The sequence below is a fragment of the Pleurodeles waltl genome, chromosome 4_1 (assembly GCF_031143425.1).
Source record: "Pleurodeles waltl isolate 20211129_DDA chromosome 4_1, aPleWal1.hap1.20221129, whole genome shotgun sequence".
Taxonomy (NCBI): Eukaryota; Metazoa; Chordata; class Amphibia; order Caudata; family Salamandridae; genus Pleurodeles; species Pleurodeles waltl.
The window spans coordinates 231,847,118-231,866,264 of NC_090442.1; the positions used below are offsets into that span (position 1 = coordinate 231,847,118).

The 19,147-nt window shown below is 48.2% G+C and overlaps 1 protein-coding gene across 2 annotated transcripts in view; it reads right to left on the minus strand.

The window, feature by feature from the left end:
• The window catches only part of IPO8 (importin 8), a 650,601-nt gene that overhangs the window by 301,020 nt on the left and 330,434 nt on the right, over positions 1–19,147 (minus strand). For both annotated transcript variants that reach the window (XM_069228192.1, XM_069228193.1), the window contains exon 15: positions 4,821–4,981. In XM_069228192.1, the coding sequence (XP_069084293.1) occupies positions 4,821–4,981 (161 nt within the window). The remainder of the gene's footprint in view (positions 1–4,820; positions 4,982–19,147) is intronic.

Genomic DNA, 19,147 nt, shown 5'->3' on the forward strand with positions numbered 1-19,147 from the left:
CGGGCATGTTGGGGAGGAAGGCTTTTGAAGCAATCTGAATCGCTATAACCTCTATTATGTTGATGTGGAGTTTTTGCTGATGACTAGTCCAAGAGTTCTGGATTGTCATGTCCCTCTTGTGTACGCCTCATCCTATGAGTGATGCATCTGTAGTGATAGTAACATGCATGGGTCCAAAAAAAGGACTACCTTTTAGGATGTTCTGTGTGCCCCACCAGTGCAAATCTTGATGGACCCATGGCAAAACCAACACTAGATCCTCCAAATAGTCCCTTGCTTGTGACCACTGAGATGCTAGACACTCCTGTAAGGAGTGCATGTGTAGCCTTGCATGAGAAACTATTGCTAAACAAGAGGCCATCATGGTCAGAAAAAGCATCACCATCTTGACTAGCAGACGATGATGTGGCTGAAAAAGAGCCAGTTGGCTCTGCAGACTGAGAACCCTCTGTAATTGAGATATGCTGTGGCAGTGATCAAATTGAGGGATGCTCCCAGAAAGGGCTGTATTTTAAGAGGCTGTAACTGGATTTTGTGACATTTACTGTGAACCCCAATTTGTGTAGCAGGTTGATGGTGGCCTGTGTATCTTATAGACACCTCTGTCTCTTTGTACCCTTGATGAGCCAATCATTGAGGTATGAAAAGACATGAATGTTGTGTCTTTTTAAACGAGCTGCTACCACTGCTAGACATTTGGAAAACACTATTGAGGCTGTTGTCACCCCAAATGGTAGAACTTTGAACTAGTAATGACAACCACTTACCACAAACCTGAGGTACTGGCAATGTCCCAGATGAATCAGTATATAAAGTATGCGCCCTTCAGATCGAGCGCCGTCATGGTGTCGCCTTCTTACAGCAGTGGTATTACATCTGCTATAAGAAGTGCTCTGACAATATGTAAAGACTGACCGTAGATCTAGTATCATCCTTAGTACCCCATCCTTTCTGGGTATCAAAAAGTATAGGGAGCACACCCAGTTGCCTTGATATCCATGTGGGACAGACTATGGCATTCTTTAACAACAGAGCTTTTACCTTCTTTTTGGTAAGGTCATGGTGCTGAGGGTTTGTCTGCGAGGAGGAACGTTTGGTGGGTGGGAGGTGAGTTCAAGGCAGTATCTGTTGTGGATGATGGATAGTACCCACTGGTCTGACGTTACCTCTGGCCACACGTGAGAAACTGCTGCAGCCTTTCCCCAGCAGGTGTTGAAGGCTCGGGGGAATGTGTGTTGAGTCACTGTTCGAAGGTAGAGGTTCCCTTTGCGCAAGTTCCTCTACCTCTACCCCCTCTGTTTAAAACCTCCTTTGTAGTAGCTTTTGGCTGCATGATGATATTGCTGCTAGAGCTTTTCATATGTCTGGGTGTCAGAGGTGGTGGCTCTGGAAGCTCCTCTGCCCTCATACCTACAAAAGGACTGTTGCCGTCCCATGGACTGCAGAGGTCCCATGGATTATGCAGTGGTCTCTCTGTCTTCCTTAATTGTTCCTAGCTGGGAGTCCACCTCTGGGCCGAATAGATGTTCCCCATCAAAGGGAACATTAAGGAGGTGATGCTGGACCTCAGGGTTGAACCCAGGCATGCATAGCTAAGCATGCCTATGTAAGAGAATAGATTAATTTATTCCTCTTGCAGCAATGTCCGCACTAATTAAGGTGCAGCGTATGATTGCAATGGAGATCTGTCTACCATCTGTACTAGCTGTTCCCCTCTTTTTCTATATTGCTCTGGGAGATGTATAAGCTCTTTCATATTGTCCAAAGTGGCCATGTTATATTGGGATAGCCATGTATCAATGATTAGCATGCCTCACTGCTACCAGTTTTCCTGCCACATCTATGCGCTAGCTTCCTTAACAGGAAGAAGCGAGTCTCCAGTATTCCAGGAAGCTGCAGTCTTCTTTGCAATTGTTACCACTACAGAGTCAGTTGTTGGATGTCCCCTGATTTAAAGTGCATCAGTGTGAGAAGGTCTGTACTCCCTCCCAATGTGTGGAATAGGGACTCTGACCTTGACTAGGTCTCTAAAGATCTCTCTGGAGAATTTGAGCATATCACACGTAGATATTGAACAGAGCTCTAGGTCCTAGAAAGTGCCTTAAGTAGAAAATATGTTTCCTCCTCCGTAGTGTGCATTTGTACTTTATGATATTCAGCAAGTCGCTGAATGACACTAAGGGCTAATGAGATTTCATCCGGAGGTGCTGCCTTAGCTGGTACTGAGATTTAAATGTCTGGATCTGCCAGTACGACATCATTTGCAGCCCAAGGGTTTGGGATTTGAGGAGGGTCTCCCTGCGAGTCTGTGTCATGTGTATAATGACTAGGGCTCCCTACGTCTGTATTGTGTGCCTGTATGGATGATGGTGACATAGGCTGTGGAGGTGGTGTGCTGTCAAGTGGCATAGCTCTATTGACCTTATGTTCCATACTCTCCCTCTTTGGAAGAGGTTATGAAAGGCCAATATCCTGTCTGTTTCGTTTATGGGCCTTTTCAGGTAAGTGTTCATTATCCAGAATTGGCATCCTGTGCATGAGCTCTTGAAGATTCTCAAATATATTTCCCTCTATATCTGAGGTTTTTATTGTTTTACTTTTCTTGGGCAACAGGTCTTTCTCATTTTGATTCTTTCTATGCTCAGCTAGAATGTAGTTGATGTCAAAGCCTTCAATACTGTTGTTTTTTTTGGAGTCGGAATTGATGTATGAATTGCTTCAGCCGATGACTTTGTCGACCCGAAAGCTGGCGGAGCGACAGATGCTTTGTTGAAACCACAGTCTGTACAATCATCAATGACTTTGTCCTCACAGAGTGCTGCTCTTGATCTCTCTCACGTCTGTACCTATGGCCTGGAGCCCGATCTAGATCCAGGGCAGTCTTGTCCTGTCTCAGCTCCGAGACATGTTCTTGGTGTCTGCTAAAATCAGAAGGCTGGGGTGTGCCCAAGAGATGGTGGGTAGGTTGTGGGGGCAGCCTTTTGGTGTAGAAGGGGGTTTGTGGATATGGGGTACTCACGGCCCTCTGTGTTATCGTGAGCCTGAGTCCTGACCCTGATGTGGTCTGTCCTTCCGGAGGTACCACTGCCAACATAGATGACTCATCTTCCTCATCATGTTGGCTAGACTCATCAGATGCCCCTTCTACGGGAACATCATTATCTTCTTCGTCAGCAATCTGTATCTGTTGTTCCTCATCTACTAAGAATGCGGCTTCAAATACCATACCCATAGTACAAGCTAAGCGTCGGGGAAGTCTGGAGCGTAAGGTCTTTTTATTTCTCAACAAGCCACAGACCACGCAGTCCTGCTCGTTGTGCTCGTTATGCTCCAGCGACAAGCAGAGGTTGCAGACATTGTGCTGCTGTGAGAAGGTGTATTTTGCCCAGCCTTGAGGGCATTTCCCAAAAAGTCTCTTCTTATCACCTTCCATCACCTGGAGTCAAACATTCTCAGCGGAACCTAGACGAAGCTGACCGAAACAGTTGCTGAAAAACTGAATCTGATGATGATGAGGCAAATTTGGAGTCATACAGGAGAAGCCACTACAAGGTTGTTGGACATTCACTGGCCGCAAAAGTGTTGAAGGTGCATGGAGCTCTGATGCAACCCATCTGAACCCAATGGCGTAAAAAAAAAAAATCAATCTAACAATGGAGCCGTTGAATATGAGCATTCTTGAAAAGAGGAGGAGACTCAAAAGAACATCAGCAATAAAAAAACGTTATTGAGTAAAGTCCGAGCCCAACACTAGATGGCAGGAGTGTGCCTAAGATGTGTAACTGTAGCCAACACATGCAACAAATATAGCTATTTCAAATCCTCCATCAATGGCACTGGTATCCACAGAAACTGTGTTGAGCTTGCCTAAGTAAGGACTTTCGCGGTTGGTGATTTGCCAGGAAAGATGTGACAGTCCATTTATTGCAGCAATGCATGCTTTTTTGCACTCAGCTCTGGCACCTGTTGAAGAGAGACTTACAAGTGAATAGACTGCTCACCACCAGTCTGTTCTTCCTACACAACAATGCTGACCTCCTCTTATGACAAAGCATGTCAACAGATGGCTTTCCACAGCTCTAGGTGTGGCTAAACTGGCAATACTACACCACTGGAAAACGGCACAAGTCTCCTCCCTCTAGTCCTGGCCGGACAGTATGTATGACATGGCCCGCTTTGACATCTATATGTGCAGCAATAAATTAGCAACTTTTGATGAAGTCTGGGGTATGTTCATCAAGAGGTGAAACTGAAACTGTCTGTGTGACTGGCCAGTTCAGGGGCTCCTCTGCACTCACTGATTTATTTTTGCACGCCTCCATCATCCCCCTCATGACCCTCTAGGCACTGGTCCATTCTTCTATCCAATCTCGCAGGACTAGGACCTCTCTCACTCCACAACCTGGAGGGGGATGGGGGATTTTTTTTTGGGGCGGGGGGATGAGGGGGGAGTGGGGTGTAGCAGGGACGATCCTGTGCTCTTGAGCTGACCTGAGGTGGGCGTGATCTGGCTGACATGCTAGTCCTTTCCGAAGGGCAAGGTGAGTTGCACACATTTTTGAATGGATGATGTTCTAGTTGATTGTTTTGTTTTTCACTGTGACCCTGGTGGGTATTCTGCTCTGCATTTAGTCACAACAAATGTAATAAAGAATTGTTATTTAAAAAAGAGAAAGGCAGATATGTCCAGAGAGAAAGAAAAGGAATACAAAATAACAAAAGTAACTTAAGTTTAGAGTAACACTTTTAGGCCACATGAAAACAACATCCATAGATATAAGTTCCATATCAACGCTTTTGCCATTTCAGTTGTCACATACCAAATGCTGTGTCATGTCTACTGCTATAGAAGCCACTTCCTGACTGTACTCGCAGATCATCTTCTGAATTACATTCGTCAGGTCATCATTCTCAGTCTCTCTTACAATGTGCAACAGCTCCTGCATCACTGGTCTGACATAGGGCTTCACATATTCTTTGGCTAATTAATAAGATGATAAAAGCTATAAGGAAAAGCAATTATTCTTGCGAAATATGCAACATCACTGTACAGCACGGCAGCTTAGAAACACACATAATGAATCAGATGTGTGTTCAAGCGAGTATTTACACAGTTATAATACTGCATCATCATAATTAGAAGACAAAAATGAATAAGCATTGCCTACATACACAAACACTGAAAACGCAAATACAAACCCAGATGTATTTGATTGTGTTTCACATGGATGACAAAAAAACGCAAGTCAAACAATGTCATCTCATCTTCCATTAATAAATGTATGCATGCCATCTCCCTCAGCCTGTGACAAATGAGTGAGGTTATCAAGGTTCCTAAGTGGGCTGGTGTCTTGAGAATTGCAAAGTTTCCAGATAAGAAAGTTCATCTCATAGGATGCCACAGGTACGAAATGTAAAATTAAATATACACAATGTAGGAACAAGTGCATTCGAATGTCACAGTATCAAGACTGGAAGAATGAAGCAATGCTAACAACTACGTGTGTGTCTTTTTGTATTTCTACGGAAACTATGCCAATGCCTGTGTCTAACTAAAACAATATGGCTGTGTATTCTGTACAACTTATCACTTGATTATTATTATTTTTTTGCAACTACAGAGTCAAATTGCATTTCAAAAAGTTGCTTACAGACGTGTGAGACCAGTAACATTGCTTAACACAACATGGAAGTAAACTGTAGATCAGTTTACAGGAGGGTGTGAGAATTTTAAGTCGGCACCGGAGACAAGGATCATGCTTTCTTTCTGGACTGTTAACTACATTTCCTATAGAACAAATGGGAAAGAAAAAACTTCAATCCATAGCAAACCAGAGTACAGTTCTCCACTGAAAACACTTCTCCTTCCTGAGCCTCCTTTCTCTTTGTTGCTTCAGCTACAGATATGTACACTGTGGAGCCTTTTTAAATGTTATTTGCTTATGAATTTAGTCGTTTTCACTGAGATGCAGAGTTATTGCTTTAAAATTGGCAAACTAACTATTTTTTTCCGTAGGGGACTGCATGATTAGCCTATGGATTTAAAGTTGGATCCAAAGTAGCACACAGTTGGGGGTTCAAGGCAACCCCAAAGTTACCACACCAGCAGCTCAGGGCCGGTCAGGTGCAGAGGTCAAAGTGGTGCCCAAAACGCATAGGCTTCAATGGAAACAGGGGTGCCCCGGTTCCAGTCTGCCAGCAGGTAAGTAGCTGCGACTTCGGAGGGCAAACCAGGGGGGGTTTTGTAGGGCACCAGGGTGGGGGGAGGGGGGGGGGGGGGGGACAAGCAGGCACAGAAAGTACACCCTCAGCGGCACAGGGGCAGCCGGGTGAAGAGTGCAAACAGGAGTCGGGTTTTCAATAGAGATCAATGGGGAGACCCGGGGGTCTCTTCAGCGATGCAGGCAGGCAGGGGGGGCGGCTCCTCGGGGTAGCCACCACCTGGGCTAGGAAGAGGGCTGCCTGGGGGTCGCTCCTGCACTGGAGTTCGGTTCCTTCAGGTCCTGGGGGCTGCCGGTGCAGTGTGTTTTCCAGGCATCGGGTTCCTTGAAGCAGGCAGTCGCGGTCAGGGGGAACCTCTGGATTCCCTCTGCAGGCGTCGCTGTGGGGGCTCAGGGGGGTCAACTCTGGCTACTCACGGGCTCGCAGTCGCCGGGGAGTCCTCCCTGTAGAGTTAGTTTTCCTCAGGTAGAACTGGGGGCGTCGGGTGCAGAGTGGGAAGTCTCACGCTTCCGGCGGGAAGTGTGTGGTCTTTAAAAGTTGTTTCTTTGTTGCAAAGTTGCAAGTTGGTTGAACAGGGCCGCTGTCCTCAGGAGTTTCTTGGTCCTTTTAGATGCAGGGTAGTCCTCTGAGCTTTAGAGGTCGCTGGACTCTGGGGGATGCGTCGCTGTTGCCTTGCCGCCAAAAGTGGGGGCAGTAGCCGGAGGGGCGGGCATCTCCACTAGCTGGGATGCCCTGTGGCGCTGTAACAAAGGGGGTGAGAGCCTTTGAGGCTCACCGCCAGGTGTTACAGTTCCTGCAGGGGGAGGTGAGAAGCACCTCCACCCAGTACAGGCTTTGTTCCTGGCCACAGAGTGACAAAGGCACTCTCTCCATGTGGCCAGCAACATGTCTGGTGTGTGGCAGGCTGGTAAAACTAGTCAGCCCACACCGGAAGTCGGGTATGTTTTGAGGGGGCACCTCCAAGATGCCCTCTTGGTGTATTTCACAATAAAATGTACACTGGCATAAGTGTGCATTTATTGTGCTGAGAAGTTTGATACCAAACTTCCCAGTTTTCAGTGTAGCCATTATGGTGCTGTGGAGTTCGTATATGACAGACTCCCAGACCATATACTCTTATGGCTACCCTGCACTTACAATGTCTAAGGTTTTGCTTAGACACTGTAGGGGCATAGTGCTCATGCACCTATGCCCTCACCTGTGGTATAGTGCACCCTGCCTTAGGGATGTAAGGCCTGCTAGAGGGGTGACTTATCTATGCCATAGGCAGTGTGAGGTTGGCATGGCACCCTGAGGGGAGTGCCATGTCAACTTAGTCATTTTCTCCCCACCAGCACACACAAGCTGGCAATCAGTGTGCATGTGCTGAGTGAGGGGGTCCCCAGGGTGGCATGAGACATGCTGCAGCCCTTAGAGACCTTCCCTGGCATCAGGGCACTTGGTACCAGGGGTACCAGTTACAAGGGACTTATCTGGGTGCCAGGGTTGTGCCAATTGTGGAGACAAAGGTACCGTTTAGGGAAAGAACACTGGTGCTGGGCCTGGTTAGCAGGCCTCAGCACACTTTCAAGTCATAACTTGGCATCAGCAAAGACAAATAGTCAGGGGGTAACCATGCCAAGGAGGCATTTCCTAACACAAGCCCCCCCCCCCCCAAAAAAAAAAGAGGATGAGACTAACCTTTCCAAAGAGAGTCTTCATTTTCTAAGTGGAAGAACCTGGAAAGGCCATCTGCATTGGCATGGGCAGTCCCAGGTCTGTGTTCCACTATAAAGTCCATTCCCTGTAGGGAGATGGACCACCTCAACAGTTTTGGATTTTCACCTTTCATTTGCATTAGCCATCTGAGAGGTCTGTGGTCAGTTTGAACAACAAAGTGAGTACCAAAGAGGTATGGTCTCAGCTTCTTGAGGGACCAAACCACAGCAAAGGCCTCCCTCTCAATGGCACTCCAACGCTGCTCCCTGGGGAGTAACCTCCTGCTAATTAAAGCAACAGGCTGGTCAAGGCCATCATCATTTGTTTGGGACAAAACTGCCCCTATCCCATGTTCAGAGGCATCAGTCTGCACAATGAACTGCTTGGAGTAATCTGGAACTTTTAGAACTGGTGCTGTGCACATAGCTTGTTTCAGAGTGTCAAAGGCCTGTTGGCATTCTATAGTCCAGTTTACCTTCTTAGGCATTTTCTTGGAGGTAAGTTCTGTAAGGGGTGTCACTACTGATCCATATCCCTTCACAAACCTCCTGTAGTAGCCAGTCAAGCCAAGGAATGCCCTGACTGGAGTCTGGGTTTTTGGAGCTACCCAATCCAGAATAGTCTGGATCTTGGGTGTGAGTGGCTGAACTTGGCCACCACCTACAAGGTGTCCCAAGTAAACCACAGTTCCCTGCCGTATCTGACATTTGGATGCCTTGATAGAGAGGCCTGCTGCTTGCAGGGCCTGCAAAACCTTCTTCAGGTGGACCAGGTGATCCTGCCAGCTGGAGCTAAAGACAGCAATATCGTCAAGATAAGCTGCACTAAAGGACTCCAAGCCAGCAAGGACTTGATTCACCAGCCTTTGGAAGGTGGCAGGGACATTCTTTAAGTCAAAGGGCATTACAGTAAACTGATAATGCCCATCAGGTGTGGAGAATGCAGTCTTTTCTTTTGCTCCTGGTGCCATTTTGATTTGCCAGTACCCTGCTATCAAGTCAAAGGTACTTAAGTATCTGGCAGCACCCAATTTATCAATTAATTCATCTGCCCTTGGAATGGGATGGGTATCCGTCTTGGTGACGGAATTAAGTCCTCTGTAGTCCACACAAAACCTCATCTCTCTCTTACCATCTTTTGTGTGAGGTTTGGGGACTAAGACCACTAGGCTAGCCCAGGGGCTGTCAGAGTGCTCAATGACTCCCAATTCCAGCATCTTGTGGACTTCCAATTTGATGCTTTCCTTAACTTGGTCAGACTGTCTGAAAATTTTGTTTTTGACAGGCATACTGTCTCCTGTGTCCACATTATGGGTACACAGGTGTGTCTGACCGGGGGTTAGGGAAAAGAGCTCAGCAAACTGTTGTAAGACCTTCCTACAGTCAGCTTGCTGTTGGCCAGAAAGGGTGTCTGAATAGATCACTCCATCTACTGAGCCATCTTTAGGCTCAGTGGAGAGGAGATCAGGGAGAGGTTCACCCTCAGCTTCCTGGTCCTCATCTGTAACCATTAACATGTTTACATCTGCCCTGTCATGAAAGAGTTTGAGGCGGTTCACATGGATCACCCTTTTGGGGGTCCTGCTAGTGCCTAGGTCTACCAGGTAGGTGACCTGACTCTTTCTCTCTAGCACTGGGTAAGGGCCACTCCATCTGCCCTGAAGTGCCCTGGGAGCCACAGGCTCCAGAACCCAGACTTTCTGCCCTGGCTGAAACTCAACCATAGCAGCCTTTTGGTCATACGACATCATCTGGAGTTATTGGCTGGCCTCAAGGTTTTTACTTGCCTTTTCCATGTACTCTGCCATCCTGGAACGTAGGCCTAGTCCACTATATCTTGTTTAGGCTCATGAAGAGGTCTCTCCCAGCCTTCTTTTACAAGACCTAGTGGTCCCCTTACAGGATGGCCAAACAGAAGTTCAAAGGGGGAAAACCCTACTCCCTTCTGAGGCACCTCTCTGTAGGCGAAAAGCAGACATGGAAAGAGGACATCCCATCTCCTTTTGAGCTTTTCAGGGAGCCCCATGATCATGCCCTTCAATGTCTTGTTGAATCTTTCCACAAGACCATTGGTTTGCGGATGGTATGGTGTGGTGAATTTTTAAGTCACCTCACACTCATTCCACATGTGTTTCAGGTATGCTGACATGAAGTTGGTACCCCTGTCAGACACCACCTCCTTAGGAAATCCCACTCTGGTAAAGATACCAATGAGTGCTTTAGCTACTGCAGGGGCAGTAGTGGACCTAAGGGGAATTGCTTCAGGGTATCTAATAGCATGATCCACTACTACTAGTATGTACTGGTTCCCTGAGGCTGTGGGAGGTTCAAGTGGACCAACTATGTCCACACCCACTCTTTCAAAGGGGACCCCCACCACTGGAAGTGGAATGAGGGAGGGCCTTTGGATGGCCACCTTTCTTACCACTGGCTTGACAGGTGGCACAGGAGACACAAAACTCCTTTACTTTCTGGGATATGTTGGGTCAATAGAAATGGCTGACTAACCTCTCCCAAGTCTTGTTTTGTCCCAAATGCCCAGCAAGTGGAATATCATGGGCTAAGTTCAAAATGAACTTCCTAAACTCCTGAGGCACTAACACTCTCCTAGTGGCACCAGGTTTGGAATTTCTTGCCTCAGTGTGGAGGAGTCCATCTTCCCAATAGACCCTATGTGTTCCAGTGATTTTTCCTTTGGTTTCCTCAGCAGCTTGCTGCCCGAGGCCTTCAAGAGAGGGACAGGTTTCTTTCCCCTTACACAACTGTTCCCTTGTGGGTCCCCCTGGGCCTAAGAGTTCAACCTGATAAGGTTCCAACTCCATGGGCTCAGTTCCCTCAGAGGGCAGAATTTCTTCCTGGGAAGAGAGGTTCTTTTTCTTTTGTTGTGTTGAAGCTGGTTCCCCAGTCTTCTTTCCTTTTCTCTTGGAGGGTTGGGCCATCATTCCAGGCTCCAACACCTCTGTTTCACCCCGAGCTCTACACTGTGCCCTTGTTTTGACACACACCAGTTCAGGGATACCCAGCATGGCTGCATGGGTCTTGAGTTCTACCTCAGCCCATGCTGAGGACTCCAGTTCATTTCCAAGTTAACAGTCTACTGGGATATTTGAAGAGACTACCACCTGTTTCAGGCCATTGACCCCTCCCAATTCTAAAGTTACCATAGCCATGGGATGTACTTTAGTCTGATTGTCAGCGTTGGTGACTGGATGGGTTTGTCCAGTCAGCTATTGTCCTGGGGAAACCAGTTTGTCTGTCACCATTGTGACACTGGCACCTGTTTCCCTCAGGCCTTCTACACTAGTCCCATTAATTAAGAGTTGCTGCCTGTATTTTTGCATATTAGGGGGCCAGGCAGCCAGTGTGGCTAAGTCCACCCCACCCTCAGAAATTAATGTATCTTCAGTGTGAACCCTGATTTGCTCTGGGCACACTGTTGATCCCACCTGGAGACTGGCTATTCCAGTGCTAACTGGAGTAGAAGTAGAAGTGGAACCTTTCTTGGGATAGGCCTGGTCTTCAGTTTAGTGTCCCTGCTGATTACAGCTACGACACCAGGCCTTTTTGGGATCAAAGTTTTTACCCTTGTACCCAAAATTGGGTTGTGAAGAGGCGTTGGACCCTCCCTCCTGAGCAGGTTTTTGGGGCCCTGTAGAAGACTCTTTACTTTTACCCTTGGATGTCTCAACACTCTTCCCCTGGGGAGTCTTTGTGACCCCTTTCTTTTGGTCACCCGCTGTGGAAGTCTTGGTCACCCTAGTCTTGACCCAATGGTCTGCCTTCTTTCCCAATTCTTGGGGAGAAATTGGACCTAGGTCTACCAGATGCTGATGCAGTTTATCATTGAAACAATTACTTAAAAGGTGTTCTTTCATAAACAGATTGTACAGCCCATCATAATCATTTACACCACTGCCATTAATCCAACCATCCAGTGTTTTGACTGGGAAGTCAACAAAATCAACCCAGGTCTGGCTCGAGGATTTTTGAGCCCCTCTGAACCTAATCCTGTACTCCTCAGTTGAGAATCTAAAGCCCTCAATCAGGGTAGCCTTCATGAGGTCATAGGATTCTGCATCTTTTCCAGAGAGTGTGAGGAGTCTATCCCTACACTTTCCAGTGAACATTTCCCAAAGGAGAGCACCCCAGTGAGATTTGTTTACTTTTCTGGTTGTACAAGCCCTCTCAAAAGCTGTGAACCATTTGGTGATGTCATCACCATCTTCATATTTAGTTACAATCCCTTTGGGGATTTTTAGCATGTCAGGAGTATCTCTGACCCTATTTAAGTTGCTGCCACCATTGATGGGAGCTAAGCCCATCTCTTGTCTTTCCCTTTCTATGGCTAGGAGCTGTCTCTCCAAAGCCAATCATTTGGCCATCCTGGCTAACAGGAGGTCATCTTCATTGAGGCTGCCCTCAATACTTCCAGAGTTGCTGGACTCCCCTGTGGGAGAAACAGCATCTCGGACTATCACTTGTGGAGTCAGGGTTGGAGAAACCCTTGTCCCTAACTAGGACTGGAGGTGGGAATTCCTCCACATCACTAGTTTCCCCCTCTGTGAGGACATCATCAGAGGGGTTGTTTTTAGCAAACTCTGCCAAGAACTCCTGAAGCTGCACTTTGGTAGGGTTTGAACCAGTTTTTATCTTTTTGATTTTGCAGAGAGTCCTTAATTCTGACATCCTAAGATGCAGGTAAGGGGTGAGGTTGAGCTCCACCACCATCTCTTCTACAGCAGACATTATTTCTCTAAAAGTTGGAATACTTTTTAAGAATCTAAAACTATCTCTAGAACTTAATCTAAACTTTTACAAAACTTTTAAACTCTAAAAGAAATGCTAACAGGGACTAACACAAGGCCCTAACAGGACTTTTAAAGATTTAGAAAAATAGTTAAATTTTCAAAAATCAGTTTCTAATGACAATTTTTTGAATTTAGTCGTGTGATCAGGTATTGGCTGAGTAGTCCAGCAAATGAAAAGTCTTAGACCCCACCGCTGATCCACCAATGTAGGAAGTTGGCTCTGTATATACTATTTCAAAGTAAGAAATAGTGTGCACAGAGTCCAAGGGTTCCCCTTAGAGGTAAGATAGTGGCAAAAAGAGATAATTCTAATGCTCTGTTTTGTGGTAGTGTGGTCGAGCAATAGGCTTATCAGAGGGTAGTTGTAAGGAAATGCCTCCTTGGCATGGTTACCCCCTGACTTTTTGCCTTTGCTGATGCTATGTTTTGAATTGAAAGTGTGCTGAGGCCTGCTAACCAGGCCCCAGCACCAGTGTTCTTTCCCTAACCTGTACTTTTGATTCCACAATTGGCACACCCTGGCATCCAGGTAAGTCCCTTGTAACTGGTACCCCTGGTACCAAGGGCCCTGATGCCAGGGAAGGTCTCTAAGGGCTGCAGCATATGTTATGCCACCCTGGGGACCCCTCACTCAGCACAGACACACTGCTTGTCAGTTTGTGTGTGCTGGTGAGAACAAAACGAGTAAGTCGACATGGCACTCCCCTCAGGGTGCCATGCCAACCTCACACTGCCTATGCAGTATAGATAAGTCACCCCTCTAGTAGGCCTTACAGCCCTAAGGCAGGGTGCACTATACCATAGGTGAGGGCACCAGTGCATGAGTACTGTGCCCCTACAGTGTCTAAGCCAAACCTTAGACATTTTAAGTGCAGGGTAGCCATAAGAGTATATGGTCTGGGAGTCTGTCAAACACGGACTCCACAGCACCATAATGGCTACACTGAAAACTGGGAAGTTTGGTATCAAACTTCTCAGCACAATAAATGCACACTGATGCCAGTGTACATTTTATTGTGAAATACACCCCAGAGGGCACCTTAGAGGTGCCCCCTGAAACCTTAACCGACTATCTGTGTAGGCTGACTGGTTCCAGCAGCCTGCCACCACCGAGACATGTTGCTGGACCCATGGGGAGAGTGCCTTTGTCACTCTGAGGCCAGTAACAAAGCCTGCACTGGGTGGAGATGCTATCACCTCCCCCAGGCAGGAGCTGTAACACCTGGCGGTGAGCCTCAAAGGCTTACCCCCTTTGTTCCAGCACCGCAGGGCACTCCAGCTAGTGGAGTTGCCCGCCCCCTCCGGCCACGGCCCCACTTTTGGCGGCAAGGCCGGAGGAGATAATGAGAATAACAAGGAGGAGTCACTGGCCAGTCAGGACAGCCCCTAAGGTGTCCTGAGCTGAAGTGACTCTAACTTTTAGAAATCCTCCATCTTGCAGATGGAGGATTCCCCCAATAGGGATAGGAATGTGACCCCCTCCCCTTGGGAGAAGGCACAAAGAGGGTGTACCCACCCTCAGGGCTAGTAGCCATTGGCTACTAACCCCCCAGACCTAAACCCGCCCTTAAATTTAGTATTTAAGGGCTTCCCTGAACCTAAGAATTTAGATTCCTGAAACTACAAGAAGAAGAGGACTGCTGAGCTGAAAAACCCCTGCAGAAGAAGAACAGAAGACACCAACTGCTTTGGCCCCAGTCCTACCGGCCCGTCTCCTGCCTTCCAAAGAAACCTGCTCCAGCGACGCTTTCCAAAGGACCAGCGACCTCTGAATCCTCAGAGGACTGCCCTGCTTCAAGAAAGACAAGAAACTCCTGAGGACAGCGGCCCTGCTCCAAAAAGACTGCAACTTTGTTTCAAAGGAGCAGATTTAAAGACCCCTGCAACTCCCTGCAAGAAGCGTGAGACTTGCAACACTGCACCCGGCGACCCCGACTCGACTGGTGGAGAACCAACACCTCAGGGAGGACCCTCCGGCGACTCCAAGACCGAGAGTAACCAAAGTTGTCCCCCCTGAACCCCCACAGCAACGCCTGCAGAGGGAATCCCCAGACTCCCCCTGACCGCGACTGCCTGACTCTGAAATCCCGACGGCTGGAAAAGACCCTGCACCCGCAGCCCCCAGCACCTGAAGGAACGGAACTTCAGTGCAGGAGTGACCCCCAGGAGGCCCTCTCCCTTGCCCAGGTGGTGGCTACCCTGAGGAGCCCCCCCCCCCCCTTGCCTGCCTGCACCGCTGAAGAGATCCCTTGGTCTCTCATTGAAAACCATTGAAAACCCGATGCGTGTTTGCACACTGCACCCGGCCGCCCCCGCGCTGCTGAGGGTGTACTTTCTGTGTGGACTTGTGTCCCCCCCGGTGCCCTACAAAACCCCCCTGGTCTGCCCTCCGAAGACGCGGGTACTTACCTGCTGGCAGACTGGAACCGGGGCACCCCCTTCTCTCCATTGAAGCCTATGCGTTTTGGGCACCACTTTGAACTCTGCACCTGACCGGCCCTGAGCTGCTGGTGTGGTAACTTTGGGGTTGCTTGGACCCAAACCTGAGACTTGTAAGTGATTTACTTACCTGCTAAGTCTAACAATAACTTACCTCCCCCCAGGAACTGTGAAAATTGCACTGTGTCCACTTTTAAAACAGCTATTTGTGTTTTATGTGAAAAGTATATATGCTACTGTAATTATTCAAAGTTCCTAAAGTACTTACCTGCAATACCTTTCAAATGAGATATTACATGTAGAATTTGAACCTGTGGTTCTTAAAATAAACTAAGAAAATATATTTTTCTATAACAAAACCTATTGGCTGGATTTGTCTCTGAGTGTGTGTTCCTCATTTATTGCCTCTGTGTATGTACAACAAATGCTTAACACTACTCCTTTGATAAGCCTATTGCTCGACCACACTACCACAAAATAGAGCATTAGTATTATCTCTTTTTGCCACTATCTTACCTCTAAGGGGAACCCTTGGACTCTGTGCATACTATTCCTTACTTTGAAATAGTGCATACAGAGCCAACTTCCTACAGTAGTGTTAAGCATTTGTTGTACACACACAGGCAATAAATGAGGAACACACACTCAAAGACAATTCCAGGCCAATAGGTTTTTATATAGAAAAATATATTTTCTTAGTTTATTTTAAGAACCACAGGTTCAAGATTTACAAACAATACTTTAAATGAAAGGTATTTCACTCAGGTATCTTAGGAACTTTGAATCATCACAATAGCATGTACAGTTTTGGCAAAAATGGCAATAAGCTATTTTGAAATTGGACAGTGCAAAAATCAACAGTTCCTGGGGGAGGTAAGTAAATGTTAGTTTCACAGGTAAGTACAACACTTACAGGGTTCAAAGTTGGGTCCAAGGTAGCCCACCGTTGGGGGTTCGAGGCAACCCCAAAGTTACCACACCAGCAGCTCAGGGCCGGTCAGGTGCAAAGGTCAAAGTGGTGCCCAAAACGCATAGGCTTCAATGGAAATAGGGGTGCCCCGGTTCCAGTCTGCCAGCAGGTAAGTACCCGCGACTTCGGAGGGCAAACCAGGGGGGTTTTGTAGGGCACCGGGGGGGGGATGGACACAAGCAGGCACAGAAAGTACACCCTCAGCGGCACAGGGGCGGCCGGGTGCAGTGTGCAAACAGGTGTTGGGTTTTAGATAGAAAGTAATGGAGGGACCTGGGGGTCACTTCAACGATGAAGGCAGGCAGGCACGGGGGGGGGCTCCTCGGGATAGCCACCACCTGGGCTAGGCAGAGGGTTGCCTGGGGGTCACTCTGGCACTCTAGTTCAGTTCCTTCAGGTCCTGGGGGCTGCGGGTGCAGTGTTGGTTCCAGGCGTCGGGTCCCTTGTTACAGGCAGTTGCGGTCAGGGGGAACCTCTGGATTCCCTCTGCAGGCGTCGCTGTGGGGGCTCTCCGGGGGGGGGGGGTCAACTCTGGCTACTCACGGGCTCGCAGTCGCCAGGGAGTCCCCCCCTGTAGAGTTAGTTTTCCGCAGGTCGAGCCGGGGGCATCGGGTGCAGAGTGGGAAGTCTCACGCTTCCGGCAGGAAACATGTGGTCTGTAAAAGTTGTTTCTTTGTTGCAAAGTTGCAAGTTGGTTTAACAGGGTCGCTCTCCTCTGGAGTTTCTTGGTCCTTTTAGATGCAGGGTAGTCCTCTGAGGCTTCAGAGGTCGCTGGACCATGTGGGAAGCGTAGCTGTTGCAGTTTTTCTCGAAGTGGGGAGACAGGCCGGTAGGGCTGGGGACAAAGCAGTTGGTATCCCCGTCTTCTCTGCAGGGCTTCAGGTCAGCAGTCCTTCTTCGTCTTCAGGTTGCAGGAATCTATCTTCCTCGGTTCTGGGAGGCCCTAAAAACTCAATTTAGGGGTGTGTTTAGGTCTGGGAGGATAGTAGCCAATGGCTACACCCTCTTTGTGCCTCCTCCCGGTGGGGAAGGGGTCACATCCGTAATCCTATTGGGGGAATCCTCCATCTGCAAGATGCAGGATTTCTAAAAGTTAGAGTCACCTCAGTTCAGGACACCTTAGGGGTTGTCCTGACTGGCCAGTGACGACTCCTTGTTTTTCTCATTATCTCCTCCGGCCTTGCCGCCAAAAGTGGGGGCAGTGGCCGGAGGGGCGGGCATCTCCACTAGCTGGGATGCCCTGTGGCGCTGTAACAAAGGGGGTGAGCCTTTGAGGCTCACCGCCAGGTGTTACAGTTTCTGCAGGGGGAGGTGAGAAGCACCTCCACCCAGTACAGGCTTTGTTCCTGGCCACAGAGTGACAAAGGCACTCTCCCTATATGGCCAGCAACATGTCTGGCATGTGGCAGGCTGGTAAAACTAGTCAGCCCACACTGGAAGTCAGGTATGTTTTCAGTGGGCATCTCTAAGATGCCCTCTGGGTGTATTTCACAATAAAATGTACACTGGCATCAGTGTGCATTTATTGTGCTGAGAAGTTGGATAGCAAACTTTCCCCGCCAACTCCCCCAAGAGCACCACTTGCCAACCTATGTGTCTGCCCTCCAGGGGGGCAGGGGGGAGGGGGGCTGCGTTCTTTTGGGACAATGGGAGTCCATGCTTGAAGCACTCTGAGCATTTGGGGATAAACTTCACTGTCTTCTTGTCAAAGTACCCTGGTTTATTGTCAGATTCAGGTGGGGACTGTTTACCACCGCTCCCCCCCCTCTTGCTGGGGAATGGTTTTGGGCGCCTTTTGAGAACTCCATATTTGTAAGTTTTGCTCCCCCCTCTTGCTTCTGGTGGGAACCCTGACCACCTTTGTGGGTGTCCCCCCGGTACCTTTTGGACACTCTGGTCCTAACTCAGTGGTCCGCTTCCTCAGCAAGCTTTCTAGGATCAATCAGCTTACTGTCAATTAGGCGCTGGCGTAACTCTGTAAAGCAAACACTCAACATATGCTCTTTCAGGATCAAATTATATAACCCCAAATAGTCATCTACTTTACTGCCCCACACCCATCCATTTAGTGCCTTACGGGAGAAATCAAAAAAGTCTACCCAGTTCTTTGTGGAGCGCTTGGTGCTGTCCCTGAACCTCTGACGGTATTTCTCGAGTGTAAGCCCAAACGTGGCAAGTAAAGTGGTTTTCATGGATGCATATGTGTTTTTATCCCTTTGATCCAATGCAAGGAGTGTGTCCCTCCCCACTACAGGTACATACCACCAAAAGGCTGCCCCCACCATTTCTTCAGAAACCCCATGAGCTCTTAGTGCAACTTCATAAGCAGCCAACCACCTATCAGTGTCATCTCCCACCACATAACTTGGCACCACATTTTTGGGTATACAAACCTTCTTTTTCCCAGCGGTTCCTGCATGTATGCTGCCACCATCACTGCTGGACTCAGGCTGCCTCGCCTTGATATCCAGCTCTTTGAGACTGTCCATGACCCAACAAAAGTTTCTTTTCAGCCAAGGCTCTCTCAGCTGCTCTCTCAGCTGCATCCTCGGCTCTCTCAGCTTCTCTCTCTGCTTTTTTTCTCCTCCAGTTTTAATCTTTCCAACTGTAGTTGAAATTCTCTCTCCTCCCTCCTTTCCTCTGCGGTCAGGCAATGGCTGGAGACACTGATCCCTGGTTTAGCAAGGGGCACAATTTCAGGGGTAACTTCCCCCACTAATAGCAAAAAATCTTCTGAGGGCCCATCCTCTGGCTCCTCCTCCTCAACATTCTCTTGTGAATGGGCTTCTGCCCAGGTCCTCACCGCCTTTTGGTATTCCTCCTTTCTGAAGGTACCCAGGGTAGGTACTCCCATCCCGTTGCAAAACCCCTTCAGCTGGTTAACAGTGTATGTCTCCAGCTTGGCTAGGTCAAATTCTGCAGCTCCTGCTTGAGACCCAGCCAGGGACGTGTTGAATGAGGATTAAGTTAAAACGTTAGATGGAAAATGAAATTGCAGAAGAATATAAAAA